The sequence below is a fragment of the Carcharhinus amblyrhynchos genome, chromosome 22 (genome assembly GCF_965287045.1).
Source record: "Carcharhinus amblyrhynchos chromosome 22, sCarAmb.v2.hapA, whole genome shotgun sequence".
Classification (NCBI taxonomy): Eukaryota; Metazoa; Chordata; class Chondrichthyes; order Carcharhiniformes; family Carcharhinidae; genus Carcharhinus; species Carcharhinus amblyrhynchos.
In genome coordinates, this window is record NC_137345.1 from 37,329,158 (window position 1) to 37,348,596 (window position 19,439).

Below are 19,439 nucleotides of genomic sequence, written 5' to 3' on the forward strand. Positions count from 1 at the left end.
TGTTTCAATCCCAAACTGTACTGTACAGATAGCTCCCTGTTTCAATCCTAGTCTGTACTGTACCGATACACAGCTCCCTGTTTCAATCCCAGTCTGTACTGTACAGATACACAGCTCCCTGTTTCAATCCCAGTCTGTACTGTACCGATACACAGCTCCCTGTTTCAATCCCAGTCTGTACTGTACCGATACACAGCTCCCTGTTTCAATCCCAGTCTGTACTGTACCAATACACAGCTCCCTGTTTCAATCCCAGTCTGTACTGTACCGATACACAGCTCCCTGTTTCAATCCCAGTCTGTACTGTACCAATACACAGCTCCCTGTTTCAATCCCAGTCTGTACTGTACCGATAAACAGCTCCCTGTTTCAAACCCAGCCTGTAATATACAGATACACAGTTCCCAGTTTCAATCCCAGTCTGTTCTGTACTGATACACAGCTCCCTGTTTCAATCCTAGTCTGTACTGTACAATACACAGCTCCCTGTTTAAATCACAGTCTGTACTGTACAGATCGACATCTCCCTGTTTCAATTCCTGTCTGCACTGTACAGATACACAGCCCTCTCTTTCAATCCCAGTCTGCACTGTACAGATACACAGCTCCCTGTTTAAATCACAGTCTGTATTGTACAGATACAGAGCTCCCTGTTTAAATTGCAGTCTGTACTGTACAGATACACAGCTCCCTGTTCAATCCCAGTCTGTACTGTACTGATACACAGCTCCTTGTTTCAATCCCAAACTGTACTGTACAGATAGATAGCTCCCTGTTTCAATCCCAGTCTGTACTGTACTGATACACAGCTCCCTGTTTCAATCCCAGTCTGTACTTTACCGATACACAGCTCCCTGTTTCAATCCCAGTCTGTACTGTACTAATACACAGCTCCCTGTTTCAATCCCAGCCTGTACTGTACCGATACACAGCTCCCTGTTTCAATCCCAGTCTGTACTGTACCGATACACAGCTCCCTGTTTCAATCCCAGTCTGTACTGTACCGATACACAGCTCCCTGTTTCAATCCCAGTCTGTACTGTACCGATACACAGCTCTCTGTTTCAATCCCAGCCTGTACTGTACCGATACACAGCTCCCTCTTTCAATCCCAGTCTGTACTGTACCGATACACAGCTCCCTGTTTCAATCCCAGTCTGTACTGTACCGATACACAACTCCCTGTTTCAATCCCAGTCTGTACTGTACCGATACACAGCCCTCTCTTTCAATCCCAGTCTGTACTGTACCGATACACAGCTCTCTGTTTCAATCCCAGTCTGTACTGTACCGATACACAGCTCTCTGTTTCAATCCCAGTCTGTACTGTACCAATATACAGCTCTCTGTTTCAATCCCAGTCTGTATTGTACCAATACTCAGCGCCCTGTTTCAATCCCATGCTATGCTGTACAGATTCACAGCTCTCTATTTCAATCCCAGTCTGTATTGTACAGATATACAGTTCCCTGTTTCAATTCCAAATTGTACTGTACCGATACACAGCTCCCTGTTTCAATCCCAGTCTGTGCTGTACAGATACACAGCTCCCTGTTTCAATCCCAGTCTGTGCTGTACAGATACACAGCTCCCTGTTTCAATCCCAGTCTGTACTGTACCGATACACAGCTCCCTGTTTCAATCCTAGTCTGTAATATACAGATACACAGTTCCCAGTTTCAATCCCAGTCTGTACTGTACCAACATACAGCTCTCTGTTTCAATCCCAGTCTGTACTGTACCGATATACAGCTCTCTGTTTCAATCCCAGTCTGTATTGTACCAATACTCAGCACCCTGTTTCAATCCCATGCTGTGCTGTACAGATTCACAGCTCTCTATTTCAATCCCAGTCTGTATTGTACAGATATACAGTTCCCTGTTTCAATTCCAAATTGTACTGTACCGATACACAGCTCCCTGTTTCAATCCCAGTCTGTGCTGTACAGATACACAGCTCCCTGTTTCAATCCTAGTCTGTAATATACAGGTACACAGCTCTCTGTTTCAATCCCAGTCTGTACTGTACCAATATACAGCTCTCTGTTTCAATCCCAGTCTGTATTGTACCAATACTCAGCGCCCTGTTTCAATCCCATGCTGTGCTGTACAGATTCACAGCTCTCTATTTCAATCCCATGCTGTGCTGTACAGATTCACAGCTCTCTATTTCAATCCCAGTCTGTATTGTACAGATATACAGTTCCATGTTTCAATTCCAAATTGTACTGTACCGATACACAGCTCCCTGTTTCAATCCCAGTCTGTACTGTACAGATACACAGCTCCCTGTTTCAATCCCAGTCTGCGCTGTACAGATACACAGCCCCCTGTTTCAATCCCAGTCTGTACTGTACCGATACACAGCTCCCTGTTTCAATCCTAGTCTGTAATATATAGATGCACAGCTCTCTGTTTCAATCCCAGTCTGTACTGTACCAATATACAGCTCTCTGTTTCAATCCCAGCCTGTACTGTACCGATACACAGCTCCCTGTTTCAGTCCCAGCTGGTACTCTACAGATAGACAGCACCCTGTTTCAATCCCAGTCTGTGCTGTACAGATACACAGCTCTGTTTCAATCCCAGTCTGTATTGTACAGATATACAGTTCCCTGTTTCAATCCCAGTCTGTACTGTACCGATACACAGCTCCCTGTTTCAATCCTAGTCTGTAATATACAGATACACAGTTCCCAGTTTCAATCCCAGTCTGTATTGCGCAGATATACAGTTCCCTGTTTCAATTCCAAATTGTACTGTACAGATACACAGCTCCCTGTTTCAATCCCAGTCTGTGCTGTACAGATACACAGCTCCCTGTTTCAATCCTAGTCTGTAATATACAGATACACAGCTCTCTGTTTCAATCCCAGTCTGTACTGTACCAATATACAGCTCTCTGTTTCAATCCCAGTCTGTATTGTACCAATACTCAGCGCCCTGTTTCAATCCCATGCTGTGCTGTACAGATTCACAGCTCTCTATTTCAATCCCAGTCTGTATTGTACAGATATACAGTTCCCTGTTTCAATTCCAAATTGTACTGTACAGATACACAGCCCCCTGTTTCAATCCCAGTCTGTACTGTACCGATACACAGCTCCCTGTTTCAATCCTAGTCTGTAATATATAGATGCACAGCTCTCTGTTTCAATCCCAGTCTGTACTGTACCAATACACAGCTCCCTGTTTCAATCCCAGTCTGTACTGTACCGATAAACAGCTCCCTGTTTCAAACCCAGCCTGTAATATACAGATACACAGTTCCCAGTTTCAATCCCAGTCTGTTCTGTACTGATACACAGCTCCCTGTTTCAATCCTAGTCTGTACTGTACAATACACAGCTCCCTGTTTAAATCACAGTCTGTACTGTACAGATCGACATCTCCCTGTTTCAATTCCTGTCTGCACTGTACAGATACACAGCCCTCTCTTTCAATCCCAGTCTGCACTGTACAGATACACAGCTCCCTGTTTAAATCACAGTCTGTATTGTACAGATACAGAGCTCCCTGTTTAAATTGCAGTCTGTACTGTACAGATACACAGCTCCCTGTTCAATCCCAGTCTGTACTGTACTGATACACAGCTCCTTGTTTCAATCCCAAACTGTACTGTACAGATAGATAGCTCCCTGTTTCAATCCCAGTCTGTACTGTACTGATACACAGCTCCCTGTTTCAATCCCAGTCTGTACTTTACCGATACACAGCTCCCTGTTTCAATCCCAGTCTGTACTGTACTAATACACAGCTCCCTGTTTCAATCCCAGCCTGTACTGTACCGATACACAGCTCCCTGTTTCAATCCCAGTCTGTACTGTACCGATACACAGCTCCCTGTTTCAATCCCAGTCTGTACTGTACCGATACACAGCTCCCTGTTTCAATCCCAGTCTGTACTGTACCGATACACAGCTCCCTGTTTCAATCCTAGTCTGTAATATATAGATGCACAGCTCTCTGTTTCAATCCCAGTCTGTACTGTACCAATACACAGCTCCCTGTTTCAATCCCAGTCTGTACTGTACCGATAAACAGCTCCCTGTTTCAAACCTAGCCTGTAATATACAGATACACAGTTCCCAGTTTCAATCCCAGTCTGTTCTGTACTGATACACAGCTCCCTCTTTCAATCCTAGTCTGTACTGTACAATACACAGCTCCCTGTTTAAATCACAGTCTGTACTGTACAGATCGACATCTCCCTGTTTCAATTCCTGTCTGCACTGTACAGATACACAGCCCTCTCTTTCAATCCCAGTCTGCACTGTACAGATACACAGCTCCCTGTTTAAATCACAGTCTGTATTGTACAGATACAGAGCTCCCTGTTTAAATTGCAGTCTGTACTGTACAGATACACAGCTCCCTGTTCAATCCCAGTCTGTACTGTACTGATACACAGCTCCTTGTTTCAATCCCAAACTGTACTGTACAGATAGATAGCTCCCTGTTTCAATCCCAGTCTGTACTGTACTGATACACAGCTCCCTGTTTCAATCCCAGTCTGTACTTTACCGATACACAGCTCCCTGTTTCAATCCCAGTCTGTACTGTACTAATACACAGCTCCCTGTTTCAATCCCAGCCTGTACTGTACCGATACACAGCTCCCTGTTTCAATCCCAGTCTGTACTGTACCGATACACAGCTCCCTGTTTCAATCCCAGTCTGTACTGTACCGATACACAGCTCCCTGTTTCAATCCCAGTCTGTACTGTACCGATACACAGCTCTCTGTTTCAATCCCAGCCTGTACTGTACCGATACACAGCTCCCTCTTTCAATCCCAGTCTGTACTGTACCGATACACAGCTCCCTGTTTCAATCCCAGTCTGTACTGTACCGATACACAACTCCCTGTTTCAATCCCAGTCTGTACTGTACCGATACACAGCCCTCTCTTTCAATCCCAGTCTGTACTGTACCGATACACAGCTCTCTGTTTCAATCCCAGTCTGTACTGTACCGATACACAGCTCTCTGTTTCAATCCCAGTCTGTACTGTACCAATATACAGCTCTCTGTTTCAATCCCAGTCTGTATTGTACCAATACTCAGCGCCCTGTTTCAATCCCATGCTGTGCTGTACAGATTCACAGCTCTCTATTTCAATCCCAGTCTGTATTGTACAGATATACAGTTCCCTGTTTCAATTCCAAATTGTACTGTACCGATACACAGCTCCCTGTTTCAATCCCAGTCTGTGCTGTACAGATACACAGCTCCCTGTTTCAATCCCAGTCTGTGCTGTACAGATACACAGCTCCCTGTTTCAATCCCAGTCTGTGCTGTACAGATACACAGCTCCCTGTTTCAATCCTAGTCTGTAATATACAGGTACACAGCTCTCTGTTTCAATCCCAGTCTGTACTGTACCAATATACAGCTCTCTGTTTCAATCCCAGTCTGTATTGTACCAATACTCAGCGCCCTGTTTCAATCCCATGCTGTGCTGTACAGATTCACAGCTCTCTATTTCAATCCCAGTCTGTATTGTACAGATATACAGTTCCCTGTTTCAATTCCAAATTGTACTGTACAGATACACAGCTCCCTGTTTCAATCCCAGTCTGCGCTGTACAGATACACAGCCCCCTGTTTCAATCCCAGTCTGTACTGTACCGATACACAGCTCCCTGTTTCAATCCTAGTCTGTAATATATAGATGCACAGCTCTCTGTTTCAATCCCAGTCTGTACTGTACCAATATACAGCTCTCTGTTTCAATCCCAGCCTGTACTGTACCGATACACAGCTCCCTGTTTCAGTCCCAGCTGGTACTCTACAGATAGACAGCACCCTGTTTCAATCCCAGTCTGTGCTGTACAGATACACAGCTCTGTTTCAATCCCAGTCTGTATTGTACAGATATACAGTTCCCTGTTTCAATCCCAGTCTGTACTGTACCGATACACAGCTTCCTGTTTCAAACCCAGCCTGTAATATACAGATATACAGTTCCCTGTTTCAATTCCAAATTGTACTGTACCGATACACAGCTCCCTGTTTCAATCCCAGTCTGTGCTGTACAGATACACAGCTCCCTGTTTCAATCCCAGTCTGTACTGTACAGATACACAGCTCCCTGTTTCAATCCCAGTCTGTACTGTACCGATACACAGCTCCCTGTTTCAATCCCAGTCTGTACTGTACTGATATGATGTGGAGATGCTGGCGTTAAAGTGGAGTAAGCACAGTAAGAAGTCTCAGAACACCAGGTTAAATTCCAACAGGTTTATTTCGCAGCACAAGCCACAAGCTTTCCCTTCATCAGGTGAGTGGGAGTTCTGTTCACAAACAGGGCATGTAAAGATAAATGGCCATGCCGAGATGTTCGTCTTCATCAATGAACATGTTGAAGGCTCTGGAGGATATGTTGTAGCTTCTTTGTTCGAAGACTTCACCAGAGCGGAGAATCTACAACATCTTCTCTTGAGCCTTCAACATGTCATCGATGATGACGAACATCTCGCGAAGGCCATCCCCACACCCCCATTTCTCACCTTCAGACAACCGCATAACCTTAAAAAGGCCATTGTCTGTAGCAATCTACCCAGCCTTCAGGAGAACAGTGACCACGACGCCACACAACCCTGCCACAGCAACCACTGCAAGACATGCCGGATCCTTGACATGGATGCCATCATCTCACGTGAGAACATTATCCACCAGGTACATGGCACATACTCTTGCAACTCAGCCAACGTTGTCTCCCTGATACATGCAGGAAAGGATGTGCCAAGGCATAGTACATTGGGGAGACTATGCAGACGAACAGATGAATGAACATCACTCAACAATCACCAGGCAAGAGTGTTTTCTTTCTGTTGGGGAACACTTCAGCGGTCACGGGCATTTAGCTCTGAATTTCGGCAAGCATTCTCCAAGGTGGCCTTCACGACACACGACAATGCAGAGTCGCTGAGCAGAAACTGATAGCCAAGTTCCGCACACATGAGGACGGCCTCAACTGGGATCTTGGGTTCATGTCACACTACCTGTAACCCCCATGACTTGCCTGGGCTTGCAAAATTTCACTAACTGTCCTAGCTGGAGACAATACACATCTCTTTAACCTGTGTTTAACCCTCTGTCCACTCACATTGTCTGTACCTTTAAGACTTGATTACCTATAAAGACTCGCATTCCAACTACTATTTTATAAATTGAGTTTGTGTTTTTTTTGTCCTGTTTGTGAACCAAACTCTACTCACCTGATGAGTGAGTGGAGTTTGAAAGCTTGTGGTTTATGCTACCAAATAAACCCGTTGGATTTTAATCTGGTATTGTGAGACTTCTTACTGTACTGTTTAAATCTCAGTCTCTACTTTACAGATACACAGCTCCCTGTTTCAATCCCAGTCTGTACTGTACAGATACATAGCTCCCAGTTTCAATCCCAGTCTGTACTGTACAGATATACAGCTCCCTGTTTCAGTCCCAGTCTGTACTGTACAGATACATAGTTCCCAGTTTCAATCCCAGTCTGCACTGTACAGATATACAGCTCCCTGTTTCAATCCCAGTCTGCACTGTACAGATACACAGCTCCCTGTTTTAATCCCAGTCTGTACTGTACAGATACACAGCTCCCTGTTTCAATCCCAGTCTGTGCTGTACAGATATACAGCTCCCTGTTTCAATCCCAGTCTGTACTGTACAGATATACAGCTCCCTGTTTCAATCCCAGTCTGTACTGTACAGATACACAGCTCCCTGTTTCAATCCCAGTCTGTGCTGTACAGATATACAGCTCCCTGTTTCAATCCCAGTCTGTACTGTACAGATATACAGCTCCCAGTTTCAATCCCAGTTGTGTTGTGTTGTGCTATGTGGAATTGAACTATTACTGAATGGTGAGTCATTTTGCTGGGGGATAAGAAGAATCAATGTGGGTGAAGTGCAGTGATGGAGGGAGGTGTGAGGTGTGTGAAAGGGCTGCACTTTGTGAATGGGTCTGATTGTTGCTGTAAAATGATTTCCCTTTTCTGCCCAGAATGTTCACCTCCAGCCAAGAGTATAATGTCACACAGCCAAACAGCAAGGGCGAGTACGAGATTGCTGAGGGTGTCACCTCCACTGTATTCCGCGCAGTCCTGGTGAGTTCATTCCTCACAACAGGTTTGTTCAGTATCCCCACACACTGCAACATCCACTCAAACTGCAGCTGTAACACATGTTAGGAATACCTGCTGAAATTTTTAACCTCAGCGCAGCAGAGTAGAGGAGATAGAGAGAGAGTGGCTCAGAGAGAGGATAGAGTGGCACAGAGGGAGGAGAGAGAGAGAGCGAGCAGGCGAGAGTGACACAGAGGGAGGATAGAGTGACACAGAGAGTAGATAGAGAGAGCAAGCGAGAGTGACACGAGAGGATGGAGTGGCACAGAGAGTAGATAGAGAGAGTGACACAGAAAGTAGATAGAGAGTGTGACACAGACAGTGGGTAGAGAGATTGGCACAGAGAGAGGTTAGATAGAGAGCGAGCGAAAGTGACACGAGAGGATAGAGTGGCACAGAGTATAGATAGAGTGACACAAAGTAGATGGAGAGAGTAGCACAGAAAGTAGAGAGAGTGGCACAGAGAGAGGGTAGAGAGAGTGGCACAGAGAGAGGGTAGAGAGAGTGGCACAGAGGCTGAAATGTTACTGTCCTGCCTGCCCCAGAAATCAGAGCAGGCAAGGTACGGCTCATGGGAAAGTCCATTGACCTCGGGTGGAATTTTATGGTTTTGGGACGTAAAAACCCACACAGAGAATGGATAGAGAGAGAGAGAGATAGAGAGTGGATAGAGAGAGAGAGAGAGATAGAGAGTGGATAGAGAGAGAGAGAGTGGATAGAGAGAGAGAGAGAGATAGAGAGTGGATAGAGAGAGAGAGATAGAGAGTGGATAGAGAGAGAGAGATAGAGAGTGGATAGAGAGAGAGAGAGATAGAGAGTGGATAGAGAGAGAGAGAGATAGAGAGTGGATAGAGAGAGAGAGAGATAGAGAGTGGATAGAGAGAGAGAGATAGAGAGTGGATAGAGAGAGAGAGATAGAGAGTGGATAGAGAGAGAGAGAGATACGGAGTGGATAGATAGAGAGAGAGAGAGATAGGGAGTGGATAGATAGAGAGAGAGAGAGATAGGGAGTGGATAGATAGAGAGAGAGAGAGATAGAGAGTGGATAGAGAGAGAGAGATAGAGAGTGGATAGAGAGAGAGAGATAGAGAGTGGATAGAGAGAGAGAGATAGAGAGTGGATAGAGAGAGAGAGATAGAGAGTGGATAGAGAGAGATAGAGAGTGGATAGAGAGAGAGAGATAGAGAGTGGATAGAGAGAGAGAGATAGAGAGAGATAGAGAGTGGATAGAGAGAGAGAGATAGAGAGTGGATAGAGAGAGAGAGATAGAGAGTGGATAGAGAGAGATAGAGAGTGGATAGAGAGAGAGAGATAGAGAGTGGATCGAGAGAGAGAGATAGAGAGTGGATCGAGAGAGAGAGATAGAGAGTGGATCGAGAGAGAGAGATAGAGATTGGATCGAGAGAGAGAGATAGAGATTGGATCGAGAGAGAGAGAGATGGAGAATAGAGAGAAACTGAGGGAGAGGAAAGATTGGAAAGGCTAGGATTATTTTCTTTGGCACAGAGGGACTGAGGGGAGAGCTAATTTCTATGTGTAAAATTAAGAGGGGTCCAGATGAAGTGGGTTAGTTGTCCCTATTCCCCTTGGTCTGAGGGTCAGTAAGCAGGGGCATGGATTTAGGGTGGGTGGTAGATCTGTGAGGATTCAGGGGAGTTTATTCCACCCAGAGTGTGCAGGTCTTGTCTCAGTGTCTGTGTCTCTGAGTCAGAAGGTCTGGTTTCATGTCTGAAGCTGGGGCTAGTTGGCCACAGAATATGTTTTAACAGGGCGGTTCCAACAGGTTGATAATCAGCCTGTTAAATCTCCCATTATTTCCCGGTGAGGAATTTTTCAGTTATTCCCAAAGGGGTGAAAAGAGGGTGAATGTACAAACCCACGGGGTGGTGGTAATCTGAAGTTACTGTCTGAAAGAGTTCTTGAGGCAGAAATCCACATAGAGTTTAGAAATTGCTCAGATAATGCACTTTAACATCTGTAACCTGCCAGGCTCCGAGTCAGAGTTACAAAGTCACTACTTGTGAATGAATACTTGTGTGCCGGTGCAGAGACGATGGGCTGAGTGGCCTCCTTGTGTGCCACTAATTTCTATGGTTCTGTGAAAATTGAGCATGTTCACTGAAGATTGCTTAGTATTCAGTTCCATTCGCTACTCCTTGGATAATGAAATAGTCTGTCCCTGCATCATCAAACCCAGGACAATGGTCAGGCTTGGTGACACGTAATTTTTTTAAAATTCATTTGTGCGATATGGGTGTCGCTGTCTGGCCAGCATTTATTACCTATCCCTAGTTGTCTGAGGGCAGTTGAGAGTCGACCACATTGTTGTGGCTCTGGAGTCACATGTAGACCAGACCAGGGAAGGACAGCAGATTTCCTTCCCTAAAGAACATCAGAGAATCAGATGGGTTTTTCCAACAATTGACAATGATTTTAAGGTCATCAGCAGATACTTAATTCCTGACTTTTTTATTGAATTCAAATTTCACCATCTGCCCTGATGGGATTCAAACCCAGGTCCCCAGAACATTAGCTGAGTTTCTGGATTAATAGTCTAGCAATAATACCACTAGGCTATCACCTCCCCATTCATGCCACACAAGTGTGAGGCAATGACTATCTCCAACAGCAGGGCATCTCACCATCTCCACTTAGCGTTAAAATGGCATTACCATCACTGAACCCTTCCTTCATTAACATCCTGGCCATTGAACAGAAGTTTAACTGGACCAGAAACGTACATGTTGTGGCTACATGTGCCGGTCAAAGATTGGGTAACCTGCGGTGAATGACACATCAACACCTCCCGGTCAGCAGGCACAAGGAAATATCACCACGTGCAAGTCACACAGCATCCTGACTTCGAAATACGTCACTGTCTCTATCATAGCTGGGTCAAAATCCTGGGACTCCTCACCAGACAGCATGGTGGAAGTCCTTTCACCACACACGCCACAGCAGTTCATGAGGCTGGGTTCAGTACCACCCTGTCTGGGGCATTGGAGAGGCAGTGGTGTATGGTATTGGCATTGGACTAGGAATCCAGAGATCCAGGGTAATGCTCTGGGAACCAGATTCGAATCCCACCACAGTAGATGATTAAATTTGAACTGAATAAAAGTCTGGAATTAAGGATCTGCTGATGACCATGAAACCATTGCCAATTGTTGTCAAATCCATCTGGTTCACTAATGTCCTTTAGGGAAGGAAATCTGCGTTACCTGAGACTGTAGAGCCATAGCAATATGGTTGACTATTAAATGCCCTCTGAAGGGCAATTAAGGATGGGCTATAAATGCTAGCCAATTGGTGACACCTATATCCCATGAAAGAATATAAAAAGAATTTAGGGACGGCCAATAGGCACTGTCCTCATCCTGAGACCTCATTTAAAAACTTCAGAAATTAGAGATGGATTTTTTTATCAAACCATGTCTACTGAACTCAGCAGTATCAATACTGTATCATTCCAGGATTATTACACCACCGGAATTATCCAGTGTCCTGATGGAATTCCAATCCAGGAGCTCCGGGATGCCTGTGACTATCTGTGCATCAGTTTTAATCACAATACGATCCGCTGTCGAGATCTCAGTAAGTGCATTTTTTAGGCTTGTTTCTGGGTCTGTAACATGGAGCAGTTTAACATTCGGGGTTGTGTGTGTTTCTGGCATTCCAGGTACACAACAAGGCAGATCTGAATATGATACAGAGAGGTGAGGGTTCCCACCTGTACAGGTATTGGCTATCATGAACTTGTGGCCAGTTTCTTTCCAAGCTTGTTCTGGCTGGGGGAGAATAATCTTCACACTTATTAACATGGCTTTAAAATACAGGCAAACGCATTAGCAATTCTAGGTTTCTCATCTGAATTCATTAGAATAGGGGTAGATCTCAGCATAAAATCTGTTGCCTGCTCACATCACAGGAAATGATCATCCACCCCTAGACTTCGAGATCTGTAAGTCACCAGAGCAACTTGTATATCAACTCAAATTTTTATAATTTGCTCGTGAGATATTGATGGTTCAGCAAAGCCACTATTTATTGCCCTTCTTTAGTTGCCCCCTGTGAGCTGCAATCATGCAGTATAGGTACACCCAACAGTGCTGGTAGGGAGAGAGTTCCAGGATTTTGACCCAGCAACGGTGAAGGAGCAGTTTTCACACTTAGTGATACGCGATACGAGTGATACGCGATACGAGTGATACGCGATACGAGTGATACTAGGTGTGTGTGATACTCTACACCTGTGACATATTTCCAGATCAGGATGGTGAGTGGCTCAGAGGGGAACTTGCAGGTGGTGGCGTTCCATACAGCTACTGTCCTTGTCTTTCTAGGTGGTATGGGTCACGGGTATTGGAAGATACTTTTGAAGAGGCCTCAAGTTTTCTGGTGCTTGTGATTCATGGATTAATATGTGTCCTACATCAGAACATAAGAATCTGGAGCAGGAGTAGGCCATTCAACCCCTCAAAATTGCCTTGCCATTCAATGCGATCATGGCTGATCTAAATGTGGTCTCTAGTTTTCTACAACCTTCCACCCTTTGACTTCCTTGTCAGTCAAGAATCGATCTACCTCGGCCTCCATTGCTGCCCATAGACTAAGAGTCCTCTGAGAGAAAACAAACTCTCATCTCTGCTTTAAATGAAAGATCCCCAGTGTCGCCTGATTCTTGTGTCTCTCAAGAGAGGAGACATCGTCTAGGCCTTAACCGTATCGTCACCTCCGGATCTTATATATTTCAGTACGATCAGTGTTCAATCTCTAAACTCCTCTAGGTCTCAGCCCAACCTGATCAATCTTCCCTTCCAAAAAAACCCCTTTGTCCCGTGGATCATTTACTGAACTGCTTCTATTACAGTTATATCCTTTCTTAGGGGAAATCAATATTCTACTCAGTATTCTAGATGTGGTCTCAGCAAGGCCCTGCACCTGTTGTAAAACTTCTCCACTTTTATATTCCATTCCCCTTTGCAATAAACACCAACAGTCCATTTACCTTCCTGACTTCTTGCTGTATCTGCAGACTAACTTTTTGAAATTATGTGCCAGGACACCCAGATCCTTCTGTACCTCAGAGTTTTGCAGTCTATCTCCAATTAAATAATATTCTGCTTTTCTATTCTTCCTGCCAATTCCTCACATTTTCCCACATGCTACTCCACCTGTAGTGTTTTGCCCACTCATTTAACCTTTTTATATCCCTCTGCAACTCTTTACATCCTACTCACAACTCACTTTGCCACCTATTAAATGCCATAAATAAATGTATCTACCACACGTTCCATCCCTTCATCCGAATCATTGACATAGCTTGTAAATATATATAACTCTAGAATCCATCACATTCCTACCCTGAAGAAAAGTTATACAAACTGGCAGCACAGGCGGCACGGTAGCACAGTGGTTAGCACTGCTGCTTCACAGCTCCAGGGTCCTGGGTTCGATTCCCAGCTCGGGTCACTGTCTGTGTGGAGTTTGCACATTCTCCTCGTGTCTGTGTGGGTTTCCTCCGGGTGCTCTGGTTTCTTCCCACAATCCAAAGATGTACGGGTTAGGTTGATTGGCCATGCTAAGAAATTGCCCTTTAGTGCCCAGGGTAGTGGAGGTTAGAGAGATTAGTGGGTATAATATGTAGGGATATGGGGGTAGGGCCTGGGTGGGATTGTGTTCGGTGCAGACTCGATGGGCCGAAGGGTCTCTTTCTGCACTGTAGGGTTCTATGTTTGATGTTCTATGAACTGTTTCTCTCTCCACCGACCTGTTGAATTTTTCCAGTATTTTCTGTTTTTATTTCAGATTTCCAGCATCCGCTGCATTTTGCTTTCATATTATAAATTGTTGCAGTCACTGCACTAATTGCTGTGGCACTCCAATAGTTACAGATTACCAACCCAAAAACCGTCCATTTATTCCTGCTCCCTGCTTGCTGTTAGCTAACCAATCCTCTATCTATGCCAATTTGCTAAACCCTACGCCATGAGCTCTTGCTTTGATGTGACCTATCAAACATCTTTTGGAGATACGTTTAATAGTTGACAGAATAACAGACAATGCTCACTGCTGTCTCCTCAGTGTTCACTCCTCTGCTGTTACCTCCAGGTGCTCTGTTACACGAGTTGTCAAACGATGGGGCACGGAAACAGTTTGAGAGAAACCTGGAGGATCTGGTGTTACCCCTGATGGTGTCCAATGCACGGAAGGGAGAACGGGAATGCCATGTGGTGGTACTGGCACATGAAGACACAGTGGATTGGGATGAACAGCATCCTCCACAGATGGGGGAGGAATATTCTCAAAGTAAGAACTGAGTGTAGCTGAGTTTTTCTGGGAAGTGCCCTTAACTGCATAATACCCGATTTGTGCGACTCTCGATACGTGTGATACTGGTACACAAGATGCTCGGCACATAAGACGCTCAATACATGTGGTACTTGATCCATGTGATACTCAATACATGTGGTGCTCAGGAGGTGTGACACTCGATACATGTAATACTTGGTCATCCTGACTTTCACCTTCAGTATATAAAACTTCACAAGGTGTTTTACAGGAACACTGTCAGACAAAACTTTCTACTGAGACACCTAGGAAGATATTAGGACAGAAAAAAAAGCTTTTAAAGAGCTCAAAGGAAGAAAGCAACAGAGGGAAGCAGAGAGATTCAGAGTTTAGAGTTCCAGCAATAAAAGGCATAGCTCAAAATCAGGGATGCCAAGATGTCAGAATTTGGTGAACAAAGATAATCTCGGAGGATTGTAGGGTTGGATTGCCTATAGAGATAGGAAGGGGATTCAAAATCAAGGATGAGAATTTTAAAATTGAGATATTGCTGGACTGGGAGCCACAGGCCACAAGCCAGGGAGTACATTTACCCAGTCTGTCAACAAAGGAGATGACCAGCTGGGCCTGAGAAATAAGGCCAGTTATTAACCAGTTCTGCCCGCATCAGCAGGAACTGGGCTGTTGTCATTCTCATTTCTATCTCACTCCCTTTCTGCCCACCTCCAGCCTCTCCCCAGCGACCTGTCCACACAGAGCAAGGGGCACCTGATGCTATGTGCAATCTTCCATGTTGGGGGAATGCGGAGCAATGCATGGGAGAGAAGGTATGGGATTCTAATCCATGTCCTGTGTTTCAGTTATTTACAGCACCAAAATGTACAGATTCTTCAAGTACATTGAGAACCGGGAGGTGGCAAAGATGGTGTTGAAGGACAGAGGGCTGAAGAATATCCGCATTGGAATTGAAGGTGAGCAGGAGAGGACTGGCTTTTACTTTGGAGCTTGTACTCATGGTGGAGTGTGAATATTGGTCACCATGTCCCAAAGCTCTCTAGACTGAAGGATTATGTCTTTGGATTAGAAAGTTGCACATGTTGCTAAGCCTAAGAATCAAGGGGAGGTGAAGCCAAACTACAAACCTGTCCATTTAACGTCAGTTATGGAAGTTATTGGAATCTATCTGCTGATCAAGGGCCAGTCAGATCTGATACGATTTCTGTATGGGGGACCTCAACTTTTTACAATCTACATCAATGACTATAGTAAGGAGAGTGAAGGTCGCGCTAACTTAGCAGACAACACAAAGATTGGTAGGATAGTATGCTGCGAAGAAGACATCCGGAGTTTGCAGATAGATGTAGATATGTTGAGTGAATGAGCAAATATCTGACCATTTAATTTGGAAAAAAGTGGTAGTACACTTTGGTGGAAGAATAAAAAAGCAGAGTGTTAATTAAATGGAGAATAATTGCAGAATGCTGAGGTGCAGAGGGATCTAGGTGTTCTTGTGCAAGAGTCACAATAAGCTAATACGCAGGTACAGCATGTAATCAAGATGAATGGAACCCAAATGCTCCTTGAGTCTATCCCACCATTCAGTCAGCTCACAGCTAACTTGCTGTATAATCCTCAATAACCCTACCCCATTAAACACTATTGATCTCAGCAGTGGCAGCTTACACTGTACCCCAGCACCCACAACCCTTCAATTTTACTGACCCTGTGTGTGTAAAACTGTTTTCTAACTTCCCTCAACAGCTTGACCCTTGTTTTAAGAGGATGATACCTGGACTCCCCCACCAGAGGAAATAAATCCTCCTCCGTATCTAACTTATTAACTAATATTTCAGAGACTTTGATCAAATGCACCCTCAGTCTAAACTCAAGCTATGTTTAAGCCCCAGTCTCTACTTTCATTTACATTCCCACCTTTCCAAATACAGCATGTCCCAAAGTGTTTGGAACCAGTTACTGTTTTCTTTGAAGAGTAAGCCGTCTTTGTAATGTGAGAAAGGTAATGGTTAATTTGCACACAAATTCCCATAAACAGCAATCAGATTCTCTCCTGTTTTAGGAGATGTTTGTTGAGGTATAGATCTCCACCCCCTACTCCTGCCAATAGCACCACTTGTCCACCAAGAGTTGAGCAAACTCAGCCTTGGATATATTCAATGTTCCAGTCTCCACTGTTCCCTGAGGGAGTGAATTCCAGACTAACGGGCTTCTAAGCAAAATACTTTCTTTTCATCTTCACCCTAAATGAGAGACCTCCCTTCTACTTTCAAACTGTGTCCCTTTGTTCTAGTCTTCCCCACAAATGTTTTTTTATTTATGGGATGTAGGTATCGCTGGCTGGACCAGCATTTATTGCCCAACTCTAATTGCCCTTGAGAAGGTGATGGTAAGCTGCCTTCTTGAATCGCATCCTCCCAGTGCCCACCCTGTCCAGACCCTTCAGATGCTGTAATTCTTTTAAACTCCAATAGGTGTAGGCCCAACCCATTTAACTCTTCCTCTGAAGACAGTCCCCTCATCCCAGCAATCAGCCAAGTGAACCTTTCCTGAGATGCTTCTAATGCAATTTATCATTCCATAAATAAGCAGACCAAAACTACAGAACTCTGGATGTGGTCTCACAAAGGCCCTGAACAACTGTAAGTAAGACCTCTCTACTTTTATATTCCATTCCTCTTGCAATAAACATTAATGTTCAGTTCACCTTCCTAATCACCTGCTGTATCTGCAGCAGACTAACTTTTTGTGACTCATGTACTAGGACACCCAGATCCCTCTGTATCTCAAAAATCTCTCCCCATTTAAATAATAGTCTGCTTGTCTGTTCTTCCTGCCATAATGGACAAATGCACATTTCCTACATTATACCCCCAACTGCCAATTTTTTGCCCACTTAACCATTTATATCTCTTTGCATACTCTGTACCGCCTCGATAAATTAATTTTCTACCTATCTTGGTGTCATCAGCAATTTTAGCTACCATACATCCAGCCCCTTTATTGATATCCATTGTAGCTCAGGCCCCAGCCTGATCCCTGAAGCACTCCATTAGTCACTTTCTGCCATTAGTCACTTTCTGCCATTTATCCCTACTCCCTGCTTCCTGTTAGCCAACAAATCCTTTATCCATGCTGACATATTACCTCCCACACCCCGAATTCTTATTTTATTTAGGAATCTTATTGAATACCTTTTGGAAATCCAAATACACCTCATTTACAGGTCCTCTTTTATCCTCTTTCAGAGAACTCTAATGAATTAGTCAAACACAATTTCCCTTTCACAAAGCCTTATCACATTTTATTTTCTAAATGTCTGGTTATAAACTCAATAATAGATTTGAGCGTTTCCCTCACAGCAGATGTTAGGCTAACTAGTTAGTCTATAGCTTCCTGCTTGCTTTCACTCTCCGAAATAGTCCCATGGGATCTTGTACATCCAACTGACCTTGGCTGAACAACTCATCATAAAAGGTGTCACCTTCCACAGCACAGCAGCTCCTCTGTCTGCACTGCGCTGCCAACCTGGATTATAGATTCTCTCGAGATGGGCTTGAGCTCAGTCTTCTGACTCAGAGACAGTGCTACCCACTGAGCCAAGCTGATATGGACAGAAGGGATAGACTTGCCCATTCTGCAGCCTTTGTTATATAAGGTGCAGCCACAGATGTGTACATGTTAGCTCTGTAATGTGTTTATGCACAGTACAATCCCAAAAAGATCATGAGAGATGAGTGATTGGTAAATGTGTTTGTGTTCTGTTGCCTAGGTTACCCAACCTGTAAAGAGAAGATGAAACTGCGTCCTGGTGGCCGATACGAGGTGATCTATAACTATGTGCAGAGACCTTTCATCCACATGTCCTGGGAAAAGGAAGAAGGAAAGAGCCGGCATGTGGACTTCCAGTGTGTTAGGAGCAGATCCATCACTAACTTAGCCTCCACTGCTGCCAATGTTCCCCGGGACCACCCGCAGGTGGACGAGCTTGACATACGTGGCCCACCACAGGAGCAAGTCGTGGCTGACGATGCCCAGGACTAACAGAGACCCTGGGGTGTAATGTCACAAATAACATACAATGAATGAATGTCATGGAGACAGGGCTACAGGAAGAGTGCTCCCCACTCACCCAACACTCAATCGAATATTTGAGGGGGACTGTGGTGGTCCCTGGTGACAGCAGTGTGGCAACAGGCCTGGGGTGAGTGTTACAGGCCGGTGCTCCAACACAGGAACACAGAAGTGCAAATAGAAGAACGGAACCTTCCATTAGATCCCAACTTTGGAGAGGTTGGAACATAGTGACCGGGTGTGAGAATCCAGCACAGTGATCAATTATGGGAATCTTTACACATCTGCAAACTCAGGAATTTTCATTTCTGTATGTACACCAGTGGTTTTGCTTAAGATGGAAAGCAGCTGATGATGTAAAGTGGAACTTTGCTCCCTGTACTGAAAACACTGGTGTCACTGTGTGTGTGTGTGTGTGTGTGTGTGTATATGTGAGAGTGCGTGTGCATGTATCTGTGTGTGTGTGTGTGTGTGTGTGTGTGTGTGTGAGAGAGAGAGAGCGAGAGAGAGCAGGGGGGAGGGTGGGGGATTGGTGCATATGTACCTGACAGGCAAACCTTATTGTGGCTGCATTCCTTACAGCCTGCTCAGTGTACTGTGCGTGTTTGGGAATCTATCTGTACAGAGTCCTCTTATTTTTTCCAGTAACAGTTGGCACAACATGAAACTACAAAATTGGAACCTAATCACCTCTGGGATGATCAGGCTAGCCACATGTCGAAATAGAATCTTCTGGAAGAAACACTTGGCTGTTTTTTTTTCACATGGTACAAGCCACTCTTGAGATCTCTGAGCATGCTCAATGGGGGACACCAACTCAATCACTTCAAGATCACATTCCCCAGCTTTTATTTCAGTTTGTGATCTCCACAGTTCTCATCCAGCTAGAGCTGCCAGTCTATGAGCCAAGGGCCTGTGACACTAGGGACAGGT

General features: G+C 44.7%; 1 protein-coding gene across 5 annotated transcripts in view; it reads left to right on the forward strand.

Annotated features, from left to right (window-relative positions):
* Positions 1–18,961, forward strand: part of LOC145357062 (BTB/POZ domain-containing protein KCTD20-like) — a 92,645-nt gene extending 73,684 nt beyond the window's left edge. For all 5 annotated transcript variants that reach the window (XM_080210134.1, XM_080210139.1, XM_080210135.1 and 2 more), the window contains 5 exons: positions 8,006–8,108; positions 11,600–11,720; positions 14,238–14,435; positions 15,278–15,388; positions 18,205–18,961. In XM_080210134.1, coding sequence (XP_080066260.1) covers positions 8,006–8,108; positions 11,600–11,720; positions 14,238–14,435; positions 15,278–15,388; positions 18,205–18,476 — 805 coding nt within the window. In that variant the 3' untranslated portion in view covers positions 18,477–18,961. The remainder of the gene's footprint in view (positions 1–8,005; positions 8,109–11,599; positions 11,721–14,237; positions 14,436–15,277; positions 15,389–18,204) is intronic.
* Positions 18,962–19,439: the final 478 nt, after the last annotated feature.